The 21,709-nt window shown below is 39.7% G+C and overlaps 1 protein-coding gene across 1 annotated transcript in view; it reads left to right on the top strand.

Annotated features, from left to right (window-relative positions):
- OBFC1 (oligonucleotide/oligosaccharide-binding fold containing 1) overlaps positions 1–21,709 on the top strand; it is an 83,958-nt gene that overhangs the window by 4,251 nt on the left and 57,998 nt on the right. The window contains exons 2-9 of the mRNA XM_010007925.1: positions 512–607; positions 5,316–5,387; positions 7,178–7,339; positions 8,604–8,715; positions 9,474–9,636; positions 16,115–16,237; positions 16,834–16,906; positions 21,265–21,413. Of these exons, the coding sequence (XP_010006227.1) occupies positions 512–607; positions 5,316–5,387; positions 7,178–7,339; positions 8,604–8,715; positions 9,474–9,636; positions 16,115–16,237; positions 16,834–16,906; positions 21,265–21,413 (950 nt within the window). The remainder of the gene's footprint in view (positions 1–511; positions 608–5,315; positions 5,388–7,177; positions 7,340–8,603; positions 8,716–9,473; positions 9,637–16,114; positions 16,238–16,833; positions 16,907–21,264; positions 21,414–21,709) is intronic.

The following is a 21,709-nucleotide window of genomic DNA, read 5'->3' as shown; positions in this document are numbered from 1 at the left end:
CTTTCCCTGCCCCCAGTGCTGCCTGTTCTTTTAGAAAAGAAAGACAGAATTATGTTAGTTTTCCTTTTGGAGGCTCTGCCTTAATTTGGAACAGCTGCATTGTGAGAAGCTCAAACTGCTTCCATTGTGTTTTATTATTTCTTGTGAAGTCTGATGAAGATGTGAAAAAAACAAATCCAAACTGAAACAACAAAACAACAAAACCCAAAAGAACAACAACAAAAAACCCCAATGCCTGCAGCAAACTGTTTTTCAGATCCAAATGTGCAAGAAAATTTGAGGTTAATGGAGTTCTGACACTCTACAATAACAAGCTCTTGGTATCCTAAGTAGAGCTGATACTTCTTCTAGTGTTCCATGTATTCACTGATCCCAGGAGATTTTTCACATCACTAGGCATTGTATAATTTAAGATATATAAAATATGTAAGAAGGCATGTTTTTTACTGAAATGTGACTAGGGTTGAATGTTGAAAGACTGTTTCACTTATCAAGGATTTTCTGTCTCTAGGTATATTCTTTTATAATGGACATCCAATAAGACAGGTGGATGTTGTCGGGATAGTGGTTCAAATAAAAGAACGAGATGCCTTTTATAACTATGGAGGTAAGAAAAGCTTTTCTTTCTTCTTGCAATTACCAGCCTTTTAGTCATTGTTACCATTAAAACTTAAAAGCTGCCTTATTTAATCATTGTCTGTTCTTGAGAAGTCTGTGCTCTTCCCCTAAATCATGCATGTCTGCATCTCAGACTACTTAGCAAAGTTAGGAAAGCTACCATTTATCTCCACCTCAAAAGCAGAGAAACAAATAGTTAAACCAGTAACTGATTCACTTGAGGTCATCTATAAAATCTTAGTTTTGGTTGTTGCTTTGCCACTGGATTCCTCCATCTTCCTCTTGTATATTTATGCAGTTCCTTTGTTCAAACAGATTTAACAGTGCTTGCAAATGGGAAGTCACTTCTGCCTTTTTTGAACCTTAGAAAAGTTTGTTTTGTTGTACCTTGGAGCCAGCTTTTAATAGCAGTTGGGAGCTCATTTATATTTAGATGTGTAAGCGTCTTAGCAAATCTGACTCAAGCATCATAGTACCAGTCCTTGCCAACACCAGCTGGACTTATCTCCTCCCTCTTGCTTTTCCCAATATTTGAACTTTATTAACGTGGAAACATCTGATTGTTATTTTGTTCAGCTGTCTTTTTCATCTGGAGAAAGAGCAGAGTGTGGAGTAGTTGTGATATGGCAAGTTTCTAAAAGTAGAGGAGGTCATCTCACAGTAGGAAGGAGGGAGCCAAATGTATAGATCCTATTGAAGCACTCGATGGACTCCTGTTCACAGTCTTTCTGGGCCATGGGTTTCAACCTGATGGATGTAAATCACAGCATGCCTCTTCCTACCCAATTCCTTCACTTATAAAATTGAATCAGCTGCAATTCCCTGACTCACAGGAGTATCGTAAAGATACAGTTGACAAGTTAACCAGATCCCAGCTTCCACAATACCTGCAGTTGCATCATAGTGCTGCAGAGTAGCATTAACTGCTAGTGCATGTAGCATACCCTGGACTGGGTGCGGCCACTCAGAGTTGACTCTGTGCTGTATAGAAACGTCTTCGCAAGTTTCTTGGAGTGGATATTGTCTAGGTTTTTTTTTTAAGTCCAATTTCTGGATGTTTTTTTATTAGCCTGCCATTAAGCTAAATAACAAGTTGACAATATTTTGAAGCACAAGTTTCTCTGGCACTTGAAGTAGCACAGGCTAAGCAAGTACCTCAGTTAAGAGGTGGAGATGTAATTGATGAAGTGTTGAAACATAAATTGAATGTCAGCTATTCTTTTATTGCACTAGTATGCAAATGCAGTTAACACTTCATAAGCTCAGAGGAAGGCAGAATCAAAATTACCAAAACTAAAACAATTCTACAGGCAAATGTTTCCTTCACTGCTCTCAGCATTAATTCAGATGTAAACTTGTTGGAAATGTTTGATCGTAGCTGAAATAGGGGGTTGGACTAGATGATTTTTCAAAGTCCCTTCCAACCCCTAAGCGTGTGTGTGAAAACAGGAATAAAAAGCAACTGCAAAGTAGTGGAATGAAGGCCTTAGTGTTAGATCAGCCGACCTTTAAGTACAGCTCTCAGTGGGCCTGGCTTCCTGCTATCCTTTCACATCCAACTCAACTCTTTGTTCCAGCAGTTCCTGGTTTGAGCTTTCAGGCTACCTGCCAGGATGCCCCTCCCCAGCCTGCCCTCCCTTTCAAGCAGACTGACTCCTCCGGCGTAAAAATGTAACTTCTTAGAGAGTTTCCTGCTCATAACTTCTTGCCTCCCTCACTTTAACAGACTCTGGTTGGTGAGTCACAGGGCAGGCATTGCATCAGTTGGAGTGCTGTGCACTGCTCAGTTTTTGCTCACTTTTTATCTGCCTAAAAGTGAATTACAAAGCAGATCCCCCTTTGTACTTTTTCTCTGATAGGGAACTGAAATGTCTTTGTGTCACTGCCACTGTCTCCCCACCTCATTTCCTATCTGTCTGCTTCAGAATATGCACTGCTTATTTTAAGAGAATCTTAGCTCCTCTCTGTGCTGGAAACCACACAGCCAGAACTGGTGACAAAAAATAATTGTGTAAGAGAAAAAATCGACTCTTTCCTGGCCTAAAAAAAATAATAAAATTACATGCTGTGTAAAACCTAATTTTCACATTTTGTTTATTTATTGCTATTATTATCTATTAAATTCTAGCTCTGAACAAGCTCATATTTTAACTAATGCACTTTTCAGAACTTTTTCTTACTTTTGTTTTTAACAAAACATCACATGTTTTTTCTTATAGCACTGAACTGTTTTGAAAGGCTGAAAGGCACTTGTCTTAAAAACAAGCAGAAAAAAAATCTCACCAGGATCTCAGTAGGCTCACGCAGGCCCTACAAAAACCATACCCTTTATGTTATAAGGAAATAAAAATTAACAGAATTCTCTCATTTACTAGGTAACTTTGAGAGTGCTGCCCCTCAAATAGGTAATGTTGAGTCAAAAAACCCGAAACCCCAACAAACAAAAGTTTAAATGCAAGGAGATGAGGAGGGGCAGCACAGGGAGCACAGGAAGTTTTCAAAGACTTGTAGACCCCTTGAGTGTATTTAAAATAGATTAAAATTCTCCTGTCTAATTAGAATACAATTGCAAGAGTTCTCATTCATCTGTGCTTCAAGAGTTTTGTGTTTGTTTTTTTTCTCAAAGCTTTCTTTTGAGAACTAGGAAAACACTGTTTTAGTCTTGCTCTGTTGCCGGCTTCCCAGTGTGGTCAAGAAGAGGTCAGTCTCCTGAACTCCTTTTTCAGCTGTTACATTGACTAGGAGGAGTCTGGCCTCCTTAATCCCTCAGTCTTGTTTGTTTTGTTTCTAAGCCTTTCTTAGGAAGTGTATCTATTGCAGTTGGACAAGCAATCCAACAGCCAATCACAAGCTGGAACATCTAGAAGTTGTAGTAATATAATGGTGAACTGTCATCTGCCATGTTCCTTATTGCCGTTGCTGGCTTGCATGAGTGGTTTGGTGGTATATGGGGGCTCTGAATCCTAGTGAAATGGTTGCTTTTTGCCTATACTAAGGAGAGGAAATCCTACCAGCTATATCATTATCAGTGCTCTGATACAAAATTAAAGCTGCTGAAATAACTGCAAACACAGGAGCTCAAAAGAGGATAGTAATGAGATGACCATTCTATTGTGATGAAATATGGAATTGCTCACATCTTAGAAGTGCTGTATTTTTGTTATTAGGAACATGCAGCTAAACCACTGGGAAACAGGAAGACAAGACAATGATTTTAAATTGGACCCCCCAAGTAGGCATATTGTTTCAAAACATCTGAGACAATGCAAAGGCATTTTGCTTTGATGTTCTGATTCCCAGAGGAAACTGACTGCAGGTACCAATCACTACCTTCTTTGTAAACATTGCCGTTACTTTTGTAGTCATGGTCTGGTTTAACGAGCAGAATTCCAATTTCTGATGAGTGGAAGCTCAGTTTTGGAGACTGCTAAATTCAAGGAACAAGGTTTTTGGAGCATTAGCTGGACTGGAAATGTGATTCTTGCTGTGATTTGACAGACATTTAGTGCCTTTTTAGTTAGTGTTTGTTCGACATACTATTTACATGCCTTGATCTGTCAGCAATTGATTCTTCTGATAGCTTTTAAGTTTTCCTTGGGCTTTGTCTTTTTCTGCTGTCCTTGGCAAAGCAGTGTCTGCAGCAGAAATCACAAAACTTAATTGGATTAGGTACCAATAAAACAGGAAAAGCTAGATAGCTCCTCCGCTCAGGAGAAGCTCTTAAGCTTTTTGGTGATGGAAGTGGTTTGCATGCCACCAGGACATGTACTTTAAGTTGTGAATTCCTGGCCTAGAGCAGAACCACAGGCATGTGCTCTGTCCTTCCTGGCTAGAGGAGCTGCTGTTCTGCTCTCTGCAAGATCTTACTGTACAGCAAAGACCAGCAGACTGTGCACAGTATCAGTGTGGAAACCAATGCAGCTGGAGGTAGCAGCACTCCTAGCCTACTGACTGTACTCCCCAGTGCTGAAGTGCTCTTTTCTCACTGTCACTTCTGTGTTTTGTGCCTGGTTTCCTACTTCATTTTGTTTTGCTTCACCTTTCAACACCTCCTTCTGGCCTTGTCAATGAGATTAAAACCCTTCAGTACCCAATATATGTGGTACAGCCTCATACTTTAAATTAGTGCTTGATCTTGTGCCCTGTGATATGATGAGGAGCAATGGGTTCAAACTTGAGTGCAGGAAGTTCCACCTCAACATGAGGAAGAACTTCTTTACTGTGAGGGTTACAGAGCACTGGAACAGGCTTCCCAGAGAGGTTGTGTAGTCTCCTCTGGAGACTTTCAAGACCTGTCTAGATGCCTTTCTGAGTGATCTGCCCTAGTGGGTTTTTTTGGTCCTGCTCTGGCAGGGAGATTGGACTCAATGTTCATTGGAGGTCCCTTTCAACTCCTAATATTCTGTGATTCTGTGCTCTTTTTGAGAATATATCTGCTATTTTGCTGGGTATGCACATGAGCATGGTGTCTGGCACTGAGCTACTTTTCAGTACTGAAATGACTGTGGAGACTATTTCAGAGGTGCCAGTAGGGGTAGAGCACCTGCTTTCCCTTTCAGACTGGTGGGAGCAAGGTATCACCTTGGCAGGCATCTCCCTACGTATTTGTGGAACTTCACCTTTTAGAACACCACTACCTGCTTTCTTATTCTTCAGTCCTTGCAATATTTTTTTAATTTTTTTTTTTTTTTTTACAGTGGATGATAGTACTGGAGTTATAAATTGTGTTTGTTGGAAAAATCCCATGGTAGCAGAAACATCTTTATCAGGTAATTTATCAAATACATACTCTTTTGCATGTACATTTTTTGCTCATCTCCGTCTTAGGTAATTTAGTAAATGATCAAACTTGCAGAAAAACAAATTCAACTTTTTTTTTTAAGTTATTTTTAAACCACCACATCCTACAGCCTGGGCCATTTTGGGAGTTTCATACAATTTTTTTTGTTGTGTCAAATGGTGACGCCAGCGAAACCACTACATGGTGACTTGTGCCTAGTCCTTATCTGAGTAATATGGTATGGTAGTTCTGTTCTGCAACATTGTTTAGAGAATCCTCTTATTACAGTTCTTTTTGTGACTTCATCTAGTGAGGAGCTGAGCTGGAAATCTGCCACATGTCACTGACTGTTTCCAAAGTAAATCCATTGACCAGATACATTGTCTATGCTCCCCACCCTTGTGATAAAGTGGTTTCAGGATTCATCTTGTCTTCTTTGTTTGCATTCATAGTCTCCTCCTTCTCATGAATATGGTCTCAGTGATGAACTTAAAAATAGCTTAAAACACAGTGGGAGGGTACAGCAGTCTTCTAGATTTTGAGGAAGTTCTAAATGTGCAGAAATTGTACATCTTAAACGAATCTATTTCTGCACTCAGTAAGAGACCAACTCGCTAGTGTCTGGCTTTCTCTTTGCTTTTTTTTCCCAGCATTTCTCATAGATCAAATAACATAATAATGTTCTGCTGTGGACCTTCCTGAAAGCTCATGTAGTAAACTGATAACCCTGATACGAAGCTGATCAAATCCTACTGAAATAAATGCTGCTAGTGTCATCTGCCAGTGTTGGGGTTACACATACACAGAATGGGGAAAGGAAAGCTTGATGTAAAAGTTAAAAACTGTTGTTTATGAGACAAACCCATTTGTATAGGCAGGTAGTTTGTATTTACATTTAGCAATGATACAACAAGTGGTATAAATCATTCCAACTGGAATCTAGAAGACAGCTCTCACTTTTAAAGAGATGATACTGGGATAGCTTTCCAAAAAAAAAATAGGGGCCCGCAATGAAATCAGTTTTTTATGAGGAACTTAAATTCATTAAAGGAATTGCATGAAGCACTGCTTGAAATAGAACGAGGATCCAGAACACTTGTTTCAGCCTTGTGTTCTTACTGGACATGTACATCAGTAATGCTTGAATGGACAATGTTAGTAATGGAAATTAATTAATTTCTACCTGCTAAAGAAAACATGTCCTAGGGGGCACAGGAAACTTTCTACTAGCATTTTGTAGTTGTGATCGGGGATAACTGGGTCATTCATCAGATTGCAAGTTACAAAGAATTTACTCTCCTGCAAAGGTGTGTTACATAAATGTGAAGCCCTGTCAAGCTGCATTTACCTCAGTGTAGACACCAAATTGTGTGTCGCGAATACTTTGGTCCCACCTCAGATGACTCATTCTTCTTTTATATAAAAAGTTAATCTGACCTTTCTTTTTCCTTCCTCTTCCATCTTAGTGTGACAAAATAAAAAAATGACAAAACCATTTTAGAAGTTATGCTTCAATTTTGCAACCTGTCTATGACATTTTCAGTGGTAATTTGGTATTTCCTCCCTTCTACGCTTTCCCCAGGTGAATTATTTAAATAAATATAACACTATAAAGTAACTTTGTCACCCAAAAGTTTTGCTACCCAGGACACATAATGCCTAGGACCTTAACCCTTTTTTATTAATATGACTCCTGTAATGCTTAGGTGTTTGGATGAGTGCAAAAGGACAGTCCTTTTGGCTTTAATGCCTCATCTCCTTTCCCTCCACTTCTTATAGGTTGCCCAAGCACCCCCAGCAGTCTTACTGTGCTTGAACAGATGAAGAAACTCCAAGAAATGGTGAGCCAGAAAACCAAGCTGGAGATTGGGGACATTATCAGGGTCAGAGGTCACATCCGAACCTACAGACAACAAAGAGAAATTCAGGCTTCCTGTTTTTGTGAGTGTTATGGATCTGACATACATAACTTACTTGTTTGAATTTGTGAGATCTAAGATGTTTGTAATTAATTGAATGTTTTCCACTTTATTTTCTGTTGTTTTTCTAAAGACATCTTCATCTGTTATGTCTTTATTTCAATTTTAGCAGCATAAGGTTGGAAGACACACTATATAATGTCTGGGATTAGAGTGCCTGTGAATGAAGCATTCCTGGAAAATCTTTAAAAGATGACTAGCATGCATACAAGAATGCTATGCAGATACTGTGGTTGGGTATCTGTGGGAGTGACTTGCTCTTCCATTTTTTTTGTGTTGAAATAGAACAGCCAAAGCCTGTAGGAAGGGAGTTGGTGACCTTTTATGTCACACATCATCAAGAGTGTTAGCTGCTTTGGATAAATGGTTGCTGTTTGTCACAGCCTGTGTAATTCATTCCATGGACAGACAGCAGCATATGGGCACACTGTGCCACTGAAGCCCAGATTCTGCTAAACTCCCTGGCTCTGCAGAATGAGTGAAAAATGTTCTTCATCTTCAGTCACTTGAGCACAGATCTGCAGGTGCTACCCCTGTAGCTGACCACTCTTCAGGCAGCTGGGTTTTGCAGTCCACTGCTCACACCCTAGGAGCTTCCACTTACATAATGTCTTCTCTCCTCCGTGTCTGTGCTATTGTGTAACATCGGTTTTTCCCAGTGAAACCTTTCATAAACAATACTAAAAGGACTCCTTTGGTGGATGAAAGACTGTCTCTTTAAAACCCTGTGTGGCTCAGATAAAATGTCTAGATTTTTCAGCTCTAACTAAAGTGTGAGAGGGAATTCAACCCTCCTTTCCAGACAGAAGATTTATGAATCTATAACCCATTCAAGGGCAGGTAATAATATCATTGTTTCATTAAAGGAGAGCCACACAATCCAAGAAGCCTCTAAATCACTTCCACTTTGGCCCAAATAAAGCTCCTTACTATGTGTTAACTTCATCTAGTGGATGAAGACTGCTGAAAGGTAAAATAGATTCCAGTTAAATAAGTTGTCAGACAAATGCATGATCTGCAATGCACCACAACAGGTCATTTACCTACTTCTAAACTGTAAAAGCCAGAGAGGCCTTTGTGGTGTTTTTTTTTCAAAATGAGCTAAAAAATTTGCTATATATATAATACAGACATGTCAAGCTCTTTTGTGCTGCTTCAGATATACTGTCTTAAAAGGTTGGTGTGGCAATCTTGGCCAAGAGTGTGTGTTCTTTTTGTTGCTCCAGATAAAGTGGATGATCCTGTGTGTGATATTCAGATTTCAAGAATGCTGGAGCTCCCTTGTCTCTATAGAGAAGTTTATGATAAGCGTTTCCAAGGCCCTGAGGAGGGACAGAGGTAAATGCAGTATCCAGACTAGTCTTGGGACAAAATGTATTGTTTGTTTATTATTGCAATAACTGTAGAGAAAGATAAAATGGGGCCCAACTGTGATTTAGACTCAAATATACAGTAACAGCCTGCTTTTCTTCCCAATAGTTGATGATCCATACAGATGAGGTACTTTTCCAAACATAATCTGAGAAAAGAAATACAATGCTGAACCAAAGTGAATATTAGGAAGGCAGCAAGATACTGCATGCAGACCTCTTGAATTTAGTAAAGAAAACTGGGGTTTGGAGCAAGATTTGGATGTGAGGTCAACAGGTAGATGGAGAAGTGTCCTCACCTGATTTTATGCATAAGGATAAAGAGCTATTTGAAATTCTTTCAACTTCTGCTGCCTGTGTCATCATAAAATCACAAAGAAATTACCTCAATAAACTGAGTCAAATATCCATTCCTGTATTCAGCTTAAGGGTAGCTGGATGCTTATTGGCAGGTCTGATGCATCTAGTGTGATTTCAGACATTGCAGATCTTAAGATTACAGCACTGAAACAGTGAAGGATTGAAGAGGAACAGTTGGATATTTATTGCTTATTAAACTGGTCTGTTTTAATTAGAGGTTTAAATTCAAATTCTTTAAGGACAGTAAACTACCTTTTGACCCTTTGACCTTGAAAACCAGTTTAGCAGACTAACTTTAGGTAATTGTTCTAAAAAATGCTAGTAGTGTATTTCTTGCCTTTTGACATGTTCTGTGCACCCCTGCAGTGGCCTGGAGGGTCAGAATTTCGCAATCAATATGCTGCATGAGAAAGTGAAAAGCTTTCTATTAGAAAACAAAATCCAGACCTTTTATCAACAGGAGTTGGAAACAATTGATACTCTCGTTTCACTTGCTGGTGTGCATCTGCCAAGTCACAGTTGTCAGGAGGTGAGTGAATGCAACTGTTTCAAGTTTTTAGTGGGAGGAGATAATACCATGTGCTTTTTTAAAGCATAAACATTCGGATAAGAGACTGGTGCTTTCAGAGGATTCAAAACCCACAAGTGCTTTAGCTTTATGCATTAATTATTTACAGAAGAAATATTATTTACTGGAGACCTTGTAACTTGAGACATACAAACCTGGACCAAATAAAGCCATATGAGAAATTTCTGTTAAGGGTAATCTCATATTACCACTGAATAACCCTACAGTCTGTAATAGGCACTAACTTATCTAGATCTGTAAATAGTGGCAGTATCAGAAGAGGAGATGCTTTTTAGGTGCTTGAGCTGTTTGGGACACATGTTTGAGATCCAGACTTTGATCACAAGAAGGGAGCACAGTGTCTTTGTCTTGTTTCACATTTGAAGCTCAATGTATTAATAGAGATGTAGCTTTCCAAAGGCGATTATAATGAGTGGATGAACAGTGCTCTCTGGTACATATTTCTCTTCTTGGAAATCTAGTTGTGGCCATGATTGAAAGGGTCAGAAGGTGGGATTCAATTTAAATCAGTTGACATGCAGTTGTGTGTAACCAAACAGTTAAGAAACTTTCCAGTGAGATAATATGCTCTTGATCAACTGCAGAATAGGCAGTGGAACAAAAAACATTTTGTAAAATGGCTTTATGTTGCTGTTATGTTATTTGGATAAATTACAAACCAGATGCTCAACTGATGTGAAGTGATAAATTTCTGCAAAAGTAGCAGCTACGGCTTTCACCATGTTACCAATGGCAACTGAAAGTTAAACCAGAGCATTGTGACTCACTTGTTTACTTTTTGGTTTTCTGTAGAGAAATAAATACATGGCAGTCATTTTAACTGATTCTGTAAGGCTAAGTACTGTCTTATGTTAACATCTGATGTTTGTTTAATTCTTAAAAAACCAACACGAAACAACCACAAACCCCAATCCCTTTTAGATAACAGGAGCTACTCTCTTTTTTGATAGAAAAGTTTCATAACAGAATATCCAACATGGAATGGAGTATTTTTTCTGAAGCAGTATTAAAAGTTCTCAAAAACTCTGCATTAAAAGAAGTAGTGGTCATTTTGCTGGAAATTCCCATCTTTGAAATGTCAGCATTTGTAAAAAGAGCAAGATTAATAACTTGCAAAGCAATTTAAAGTAGGAACTGGTGCAAAACAAATGTGGAAAGGCACCAAAAGAAAAATCAAACTAACAAAAACAATGTCGCATCAGTGTTGTTACCAGTCATGAGGAGCTATCATAATAATTAATAGTTGCTCCTGACCCTGATGTAAGAGTGTGAGTATATGTCCCAGGAATCTGGGCACACAGATGGTTATTTAGAAATTGCAGTTCTCCCTGTCGGCCTTTGGTATTAATTCCTTGCAAAGAGGCTTATATTTCTTTGCATAAGAAAGAAGCTGCAGTTGTCAAGTGACTGGAATGCCTTAAGAGGAGTGTCCTGCCTCTTTAAGGTGTCACTTCCTGTATTTGGGATAGGGTCAAGTACCCTTTTTGAACCACAAAAATAAGTGTAATAGGTCTGATATCTGTCCCTTTTCCTTTCTTTTGCCCTCTGTAGACATCTGTTTTGTGTTAATATTAAACCGAAAGGATAAAGGGTGCTGCTATTGTGGAACAATGTTATTTCATACCTATTTGGCAAGACAGGAGCTAGATGAGTGGACCAAACTCATTATGCCACACCACAATATACACACTTTTTCACTTCTTGCACTTTTCCTGGCTGTGAAAAGATTAGTTATTTGGATATGTAACTTTATTTTTTACACTGATTCCAGTGTTCTAGATCACAGTTACTGTTAAATTCTTTTCTTGACTCCCTCTTCTTTTCCCTGTGATCCTAGATTATGTGGTAGACCTCCTTCATCTCTTTCTCAACTTTTAAAGTACTTGCACAGTGTTCATCCTAGTAGAAGTGTATCTCCCCATGGAACATTTTCTCCAGGGAGGTGGTGAGCTGCTATGGAAGTCATTGGCAGTGGAGCAGAGCAGGGAAGAAGGTAGCTGGGATGACCTGAAGTAGGCAGTACCTCTCTCTTCCTTTTCAGCATTTCTGTACCTGAGCCCTGTCCACATCCCATATACATCCTACAATACCTAGTTCCAGCCATAATGGCTCACCAGCCGTGCAGTCTGGCTCACTAGAATAAATTTCCTTCTAGCAGATGAACATGGCAGAACTCAAATCATGTGTCATGCCCAAAATACACCAGGGAATGTTTAATTTTATAGGCTATAGAGGGTGGGTAAGAAAACGAGACAGGTTTGGTGGTGTTTTGGTTTTTTTTTAAATAATTAAAAAATAACAAATCTGTTATAATTTTTTTAACTAGTGGAGTTTTATTTCATATAAACAGTCTTCTTGTTAAACACCTCTATCCCTGAGGTGTAGCCTTTCCCTTATCCCTTAAAACAAATTACATTTGAGATTGGAGGGGTGGGTGCCACAAGGAAGATGACAAGTGAAAAACAGAAAAGGTAATCTTGTGCTTATGTACTTGCTGGACTTAGACAATTATATTTGGCAAATGGACAAGCCTTTGGTTCCTTTTTTTTAAAGAAAACTACATGTGAACTTCATCCAGTTTCTCAACCTGGATTAAATTTGACTTGCAACCAGCCAGTCTTGATTAACAATTTTAATGCCTTTTTTCCATGTACAAGCCATAGCGTGTGCTGTTTTAGTATTGCATAGCTTGTGTATTTCACTAGCTTGGACACACAACTTGAGTTATGCTTTCCAGACTCTTCACTTCTCTTGACTTAAATATTATCTCAAGGTCAGCAAGGACAAGTAGTTAAAGCAGGGAGTTTTTCAGTGTTGGTCACCCTTACTTTATACCTTGTACAGTAGTTATAGCGCATTATACATTCTTGATGGTATGTTCTTGTCTTCCTGCCTCTTGAGAAAGCTTCACTGATACTTTAAATATGTATATTGTGAGCTTATTATAGGACTTCGGGACTGACATGTCCAGGATCACTATTACTAAAATTGTCGCCTGTCTAAGCTAAGGATTAAACACTGCATGAGAAATTGCAAAGTGCAATTCCATGAGTAGAATCACGTGTGTGGTTATACCAGGAAACTTTAACACCACCAGGGTGTGTTGTGATTCATAATGAGCCAAAGGTTACATACTTTCAGTGTTTGATCAGACTGACTAATTCCTGTACCACTTCATTCTTTGACCTATTATTGATTGTACAGAGAGTTTGTCTTGTTTTAAAGATCTGAGATTAACTGATCACAAAGCACCAGCCCACTAACCTGTGTCAGACCCATCAGATGGAATATATTGATTAAAATACCAACTTCATTCTGGAGACATGGATTCTTCTGTTGTCTTTGCTACAAAGTCTTTGGCTGGTTTTGGAAGGGAGAGTGAGATGGTAAAATTGCTATTTAATAGCTGCTTTTCTCTCCTGGGGGAAAAGGGAAGGGATATGTTTTGAAAAAGTGATAAATGTTTTTTGATGCTCCTGTGTTTGGATGTACAGCTTCATTTATTTGAAAAGGACCTGATTTGGGAGTTGGGGGAACCCCTGCTGTCAGCATTTCAGAGAAGCTGAAATTGTGCACCCTGAAACTAAAGCATGTTGAAGGGGGCACTTTGCAAAATGAGATCTGAACATTGTGAGAGGTAAATTCAAAATCCAGATTCAAATCTTTCTCGTGCTTTGGATCCACAGTTAAACTGTTTAATATCTATTTCTCAGATGAAAAGCTTTGTAAAAGTAAAGTGATGGCTAATAAGCTGTGACTCAGAAGGAGCTATGTTAACAGCAATAGTACATCTTTGTAACTGGAGAAATGCAAGCATTTTTCAATCTCCTGAAATAAAAGCAGGGATGTGAAATCACTTAGGATTTCATAGTCCTAGATTTCTTCTTTCAGTGTATAGCCCTGTGTTCAGTCTCCTGTAGATTTCTGCTCAGTAGACTAAATTACAAGCTTAGGTGCACATTGACTTTGAGGGGGAATCCAAGTCCAGAGGAAATGGCAGCCTGGTCTGGCATAAAAGAAGGAGATAGTGTATTGGAAAGAGGTGCTTTTGACTTATGAATTTGCAGGATGAGATGCTGAAGATGTTTTGGGTGGACCAGAAGAACAGGTTAAGTAATTTTAGGTTGTGTTCACAAAGAAACTCAACTGTTGCTTTACTTGGTGGGATGGAGAGGAGGAAGAATGTTCCAGGGTACATGAAGAAAAAAACCCAAATTTTTCCTGTCATTTCAGAATAATATTAAAGCCCGTGAAGATGGCAGGAGCTCTTATTTGTTGTTCAGGAACATGCCATGGAGCCCTGTCCCTTGGACTCTGCAGCACGTCTGAGACAGTGCTGATATGTAGCAGCTGCTTACTGATTTTCTCACTCCCTAGACTGCCTCTTTGCCTTCATTATGTCAATCCCTTGACTTGCATTCTTAATGATTCTGTTTCAGAATCCATCCAGGCTGAACTGTGTCTCAGTTCACAGAGTCTCTGTTTTTAATTATCTCCCTTTTCTGACAGGATCTCAGTGTTAAGCCAAACTGAATAATTATCATGCTTTGGAGAGTTTTTTTCTTCTCCCCAAATGTTTGCTTTCACATTAAAAATTGATCAGAGGCTTCGTTGCTTTGCTAGCAGTTTCTTAAATTCTTGAGGATGTATAACTGCCTGTGAGTGAGAAGGAAAGTCTAATTTTACATATGGCTACAAGAATGTGCTTTGCCATTAGAAAATAGTCACTCTTCACTCTTCCTGCTGTGTTCTATGTTCGTTTCTTCAGTTCCTCAGAAGAGGCAGTATGAATAGAAATATGATAGTGGCATTAACCTTATAACTGGAATGATGTCCAGATGTACTGTCAGGTTTATGGTTAGAAGTGTGTCTGTTGTTATCCAAACTGATACTGTTGTGGTGGACAGGGGGGCAGACAAATATTGGGGCACTCAAGGCCTTCAGTCTGGAACAGGAGAAAAACAAACAGAGAATAATAGCTATTGTTCTATGTTAATTATCTTAAAGTATTAGACAATTCTTTTGGACTGCCTGTCTATTTGAGAAGAAAAAGATAGTTAACTGTTGCGGGACTGAGAGAGGGAGATAAGGTTATGGCCTGTTGAAATATTGAGGAATAGGTGGAGGAATGGGATGGAGAAACTTGTGACACATACTAACACTGTATCCCTGTGGGATCTCTGAACTGTTTGCAGTTAGGCACATCAGTTTCCAGGCTTGGAAGCATTGAGAAGTCAATGCTTTTGACGGGAGCATTTACAGGGATAGCAGAAGAGACGGCTTGGCAAATCTTGCTTTGGTTGCTCTGGTGTGGTTCTAGTTATCACATGTTGGTTTGTGGGAAGCAATATAGCACTGTTCTCTAAGAAAACCAAAGGGAGCACAGTATGCTCCCAACATAAGAAGGAACAACAATTGAGTAAGTCTGTAGATAAATGGGAGGTTGAAGGACATAGTAGGACAGATAGAGATGGAGAAGAGTAAGTTGTGGTCTTGCTCTTATCTACCCATACTTTCTCCTCTTCACAACTGATTGTTTTCTTCCACTTTCTTATCTGTCATTACACTGTCTTAGCTCTGCTCTACTTCCAAACAAACCTTGCTTCCCCTGTTTTTTTTTCCTCTTCTTCCTTCCTACTCTGTTAGATGTGTCCCAAACACAGAATCCTTTCTTCTAAATAACCTCCTCAGTTATGGCCTTCCAGGCACATTTTTTTCCTTTCACAAGATACTAGTTTCCCACCTGCCCTCAAAACTGACTCCTTCGCTCCCTTATCTTGTATACCTGTCTTAATTTCTTCAATGCTCTTTTGTCCTTTCATCTCATTATGCTTTGCAGAAACTCTTGAGAGCATGACCAGAAGGTGTGTAAAAAATTTGGAAACTAAGGGAACAAAAAACAAATACTGTTCTTGCAAATTTCTTCCTTTTCTTTGGACACTGCTTCATTTTCAAATCAGGAGATGGGAATCCAGTCCACAACACTTGAATTCCTCTTGAATACAAGGCACTGATTTCTCTGTCTTCCTACTGTTTTTACCAGGAAAACTCTGAATATGTTCAAAACTTGATTAGTGGAACAGTGAAATGCTCTGAGAGCATCACAAGCCTATTCTAAAAGAGAGCTCTCTGTACGTAATCATTCAGTTGCTAAATAAAAATAAGGCAGTTAAGAGATTGTGCTTCTTTAAGAATAGCACAATATTCTGGTGTTCAAGGATTTTAAAATATTTTTAAAGTTTGTGGATGTTGTTTAGTTCATACATAACAAATATGATTTGTGAAATATTAAATGAAGAAAAATGTGTAACAATCACCTGAAACACTCTTGCTTTTGAGAGTATCTCGAGATTTTGCCAGTAATATTACTTGAACTGAGATTTCTCACCATCTGCTTCATTCCATTCTTCCCATCCAGGTGAAGTCAAAAAGTCACTGCAGTTCCAAAAGGATTCACAGTCTTTTTAAGGAAGCAATAAAGAAGCTACAAGAGAAAGGCATGGTTTTTCAAAAACCTAGTAGCTCCAAGGACTTATACCATGTAAGGAACTGAGCTGTAGTTGCAAACGAGTTTAGGGGTATGACTTTCACAGTCAGTAGAAACAGTAGAAATGTTTCAGAAAGAGAAGCTGGACATCCAAGTGTTGTCCGTTTACTCAGAAGTCTTATCTGCAGCTTACTTCACTGTTGTTTTTACCTCTCTATCACCCACCAAGTTATTCTTTTTGTAACTCGGCACCAGATTTAAGCAGTGCTGCTGTTCCAGGTGCAGTCTATGTTTGCGGCATTGCCAGTCTGTGCTGACACAGCTGAGCACACCGAAGGCTGGGACCTGGGATAGTTCTCTTCATTGAAGTGGACTGAAACTTGGTGGTGTATTGAGTCAGTCACCTTCCTTTGGGTTGAATTCTGGTATATAATTTTCTTCATCTAACTCATGGATGCTGCTAATGGTACTAAAATAATAACTGAAGATTTAACATTAAATATTAATCATGGAGGCAGTATATAATGCAGAGTGTAGTTATGACATTGTTAGTTTAGAACACATCATAGCTTTGGCTTACTTTTCAAAACTCATGCCATCTACTGTGACATGAACTGCTATAAATTGCCCATTTCTTCTATTTTCTCCAGGTGACTGACCATGATAAGGAGCTGCTTAAAGTGACCCTTGATGTGATAAAAGAAGACTGTCGAAAACCCAGGCGTGAGTAGCAGAGTGGTCAGGGCTCTGATGAGCTGGTGCTGATATATTGATGACAGTACTTCCTCCTGCTGCTGGATTAGACACGTTTCTTGTCCCTACCCGTGAATGCAGAGCAAAGTTGCTGGTGTAGCTAATTGGTATAACTAAAAGCAGGAGTGCAAGAGCAGCTTCCTGCAAGCATGGAGAGAGACAGAGCAGGTGTGCCCAGCAGGAGACAAACCTCTCAGATCTGAAATGAGCAGCCATTATATTAGAACTGTATCCTTTGAGAATACTTAGATTTTGGGAGGAACCAAATGTAATGAAGTTAGGTCAGCACCTTGCAGCTGTTGCATTGCACTCTGGATAAGTAGCAAATCTTGCTAGTACAGTTTCTACAGGGAAGTTGACACAAGTGTGAAAGGTGAACCTTTCACACAAAGGTGAAATCTCCACCTCCGATTAGTCAACAGTAACACTTAAGTCACTAGGATATTCTCTAGGTTTTAAGTTCAAGTAGAGCTCAGGTGGTTGTTCTTTGTACGTAGGTATTTCAGTCTAACGAAATCCACTTCTTTTCAGATAATGTACCTTGTGTGGCTTCTGAGTTACCTCTGTCCCTCAAGTCTATTGTGTCTTATTGCCATAGTGATAGCTTGTGCTTGACTTGAATGTCTGCTAATTACACAGGTACCTTGCTACAGAGTTTCTTTCAATTAATTGGGCAGAACGTGTCAGCAGGGATCACTTGCTTCTGGAGTGCAGTTATTTGTGTGGTAGAGTGCCCTTTAGAATAAATGACTGACTAGAACATAAGGCATATAATCTTAAATTGCACATATCCTTATACTATCGTAACTACAACAGCGCTTAGACCTGCTACATGATCATTATCTTGCAGTGAAAAAAGCCTAAGTGAAGTATTATTTTTGAGTTTTCAACTGGCTACCTTAAGCAGTGGTACGATTGTAGACAAGGTTTGTAGGTGGAGATAAAAGTTCTGTAACGTTGGGGGATGGAGAAAGTAGATATTACTGGGTATGCAGATGAAGATGGGTTTCAGTGCAACAAGTCACTATGCCACATTGTGTGTGTTAATTGGTTAAAAGATAAACATAATCTCTGTAAGAGTCAAGTCATTCTTCTGCCCACCTTATACATCAGCTAGCTCTCCTGGAAATCCATTTTGGTTTTTAATGTTTGTGCCACTATAAAGGCCAGTGTTTGTATACAGTTGACAAAGGACACTGAGAGACTGCCTGGTATTTAATTCTCATTTTGTGTATTATTTAATGCCTCTAAGTATCTAAAGGGTGGGTGCAAGGAGCATGGAGCCAGACTCTTTTCAGTAGTTCCCAGTGACAAGACAAGGGGCAACAGCCACAAGCTGGAACATAGGAAAACTTCTTTACTATGACAGTGACAAAGCACTGGAACAGGCTGCCCAGGGAGGTTGTGGAGTTCCTTTTTCTGGAGATATTCAGAACCCACCTGGATGCAATCCTGTGTGATGGGCTCTGGGTGATCCTGCTTTAGTGGAGGAGTTGGACTAGATGATCTCTAGAGGTCCCTTCCAACTCTGACAATTCTGTAATTCCATCATTATCACACTGGTAAAGTACTGTGTGCTCTGTGAGAGGTTGGGAGGTCCTTTCTCCCAGTCAGGAGGAGTCAAGAGCAGAGACATACTCCTAGATCCATCACAGAAAAGACTTTCAAGAGTCCTGAGTCCTCAAAGCCATGTTTTCCATACCGAGCAGGTTAAAAATAGCTACTGCTTTACAGAGCCTCTTGTTCTCCTTGAAGCTTTCCATCTACTTAGTTTCCTGTTGTAAAGAGGACAATTGCCTTTCAGTTTTCATAATGACCGTTTTAGTGACCTGGTCACTGGTAATAGAAGATTTTGAGGAGGGAAGTCAAGAAGCTTCAATCAAAGCCAGCAGTATTCTGCGGGTATTTCATTGTCACTGAATGATCCAAGAGCACGGAAATCGCAGTAACTGCCGGGCCCCCTCTGCTGGTGGGACGGCAGTCTGAGCCACCCTCTTGGCCCTGAGTAGTGAGCAGGCTTGCAATGAGAAAACAACATGGTAATACCTCAAGGCTTTTGCTTGTTTGTTGAAAGAACTTCCTACCTACTTGTCAAGAGTGACACTAATCCGTGACAGGAAGACTGATTTATGAGAAATCAAACCCTTCTCTTCCAATGAGTTACTTCTCTGCTGGTTTTCAAGGCAGTGCCCCACCCCACTGAGTGAGTTGTAACACATTCTCAGGTCTAACACAGCTGCCTGGAACTATTGTATAAATAAAAAAATCCTCAGCATGCCTAGTCAGAGCTCCACAAACCCGGATCTGTAACATGCCTACGTGACAAACCTAGTTTTTGGCTCCAATTTTAATTCTAAACAGCCTGATCTTAAATGCCCTCATGTGAGGCTCCTGTGGGTCTATCTAGAGGCTTAAGGCAGCCAAAAAAAAGGATGACAGAACATTTTTACTCCAGACTGAACTGCAAATGGTAGATGCAGTCTAGATTTGTTTCTTTTTTCTTTTTTGACTCATTTGCTCTGATTTTAGGCTTCCATAAGGCTAATAACAGAGGACACCCCAGAACCTCTTGAAGTTAAATTTAATATGTCAAAATGGACTCTTTGTGAGATGTCCACCATGGACAAATGGTAGTTGTTGTATAACTGTCCTCTCTGATACTGGTAGTCAGGCAAGACAATCACATCCTGGCTTATCTCAGCTGATGGACAGAAGTTAGAACCTAGTATGTTAATGAAAGGACAGCATCACTCCACTGAAAGGAGTGTATTCCCTCAAAGTTGGGTCATAGACTAGGAGTGTGTCTGGTTACTTAATGATTGTACACTCCTGCAACTACCCTAAAATGCCATTTTCTACCAGCATTTAGGAGGAGAGTATGTATTGCACTGTTGGGTAACACTTGAGTCACTAATCTAATTCAGACTTAAGCTAAGTTACTACAGATCAGGGATGGGCGCTTTGACCTTCTTATGACAAACTTATGACTAATGCAAAATGCAGCTACTCATTTTGTTTGCAACAACAGTCACTGTGACCAGGTAGAGGCATTCTTCTGTTTTCTTCACTTATCCATCCTAAGGTGATAGATGTATTTTTGGTCACCAGCCACAAAGATCTTTCATCACACTGTGGATCACTGTCTTCTAAAAGAACATCTTTGCCTGAATCACAGTCTAATAGCTGAACTGTTTAACTATTGGTACTCAGCATTGCCTCCTATCTACCAGGGAGAGTTTTCAGTTTTTTCTGAGCCATTCCTAGAGTACAGATTGGCAAAAATAAAGCGAAAGGCAGCAACAACAAAATACAGTTATCTCCCTCTCCATGAAAATTCCTCAGGACCCTTATCAAACTTAATTTACACCATGTGAGAGCTGGCTGAGAGCTGAAGAGAAAGAAATTTGCTCTGATGTGTCTCCTCTGTGTTAGTATTCTGTTGTTAGCCATGGAGGAGAATCTGTTGTGGAGTTCAGTACTCAGGGAGACCAAGAGCCTGAAGCACTGATGATTAATGGGTTTGCAGGGTCTGTTGGGGGAAATGCTGAGTGGGACAGCTGAGCTTCAAATGATCATTCCACTAGACACACAGTAGCTATGTTCAATACTGCAGCCATTAAGGACCTTTGTCTCTTGCTTGCCCTCTGGGGAAACGGATTTTTTTTAATTATTTTTTTTTACATTTATGTTCTCTCTTACATTTCCAGAGTTCATTCTTCTTAAAAAGAGATAAAATTCCATACTGAAGCCGTGTATGAAGTCACGGATTCTGCTGTAGTTGTCCGAGTGCTCTGAAATGCGGGGATGGAATTGCTAGGTGAATGAAAGTTGCATTGTAGCAGTTTTTCCACAAGATGCCAGCATTGGGCAAGCAGTTACAGGTCCTGGCCACGGACCTTCTGTTCTAGGCGTTTTTGAAGTTGGGTACGAGCAAAGGGATTTTGATTTGATTTCTTCTGTAGTTGCAGAAACTGGATGGCTTGCATAGATGGACAGTGGAGATACCCTTAAGTTACTAACTTCTTCATTAGGTTGGACTGAACGAGCCCTATATATTAGAGGTTGCAAGACTGAGTATCTTTCACCCTCATTACTAGTTCTACAGCCCCGACACAGCTCAGAAAAGACTTATACCTAGAGAACTGTAGACACAGACTGGATCTCTTCCCTAAGGATGCACACATCTCTGCTTTAGTACTTAGGGCATTCTTCCTCTCCAACAGCTGTGTTTTTTTTCATTACTACTCTGGATTATAGTAGTTAAAAAGAGACAATTAGACTGAAATCTTTCCTTCATGCCTGGCTGCATTTTCCTTTTTCTTCTGCAGATGCTGAAAAAGGCTGCCATTTCCTTCATGTCCTGAGCTGTGTTCGGCAGAGCTACAACCCCTCTGTGACTGAAGCAGTGATGCACCATGTCTTGGAACTTCTGGAAAGTAACAGTGATGTTGTCAGCACTATGGAAGGCTATTACATGGTATTTTAAAAAGAGAAGATAAGATACATTTGTACAGATCCATTCAGTGTAAAGGAGGGAAAAGGAGAGGTTGGATGACCCTGAAGAGCTGCTATTACCTAGAATGGTCTAGGTCTAGGTGGGCAAAAAAAAGCATTCTGATTCTCCAAATGCTGCTTTTGTCTAGCTCCAGAGAAGTTGTCCAAATACCTGTTTTTTAATATTGCTGACTTCCTTGCTACTCCTAGTGGAAGTTCTATCAAGCTAATTCTGAATACCCTAATACAGCAGAGGCACTGGAAGAGAAGCTGGACTCT

Source organism: Chaetura pelagica, unplaced genomic scaffold, assembly GCF_000747805.2.
Source record: "Chaetura pelagica isolate M959 unplaced genomic scaffold, ChaPel_1.0 scaffold531, whole genome shotgun sequence".
In the NCBI taxonomy this organism is placed as follows: domain Eukaryota; kingdom Metazoa; phylum Chordata; class Aves; order Apodiformes; family Apodidae; genus Chaetura; species Chaetura pelagica.
This window is presented reverse-complemented; position numbering and strand designations above follow the sequence as displayed.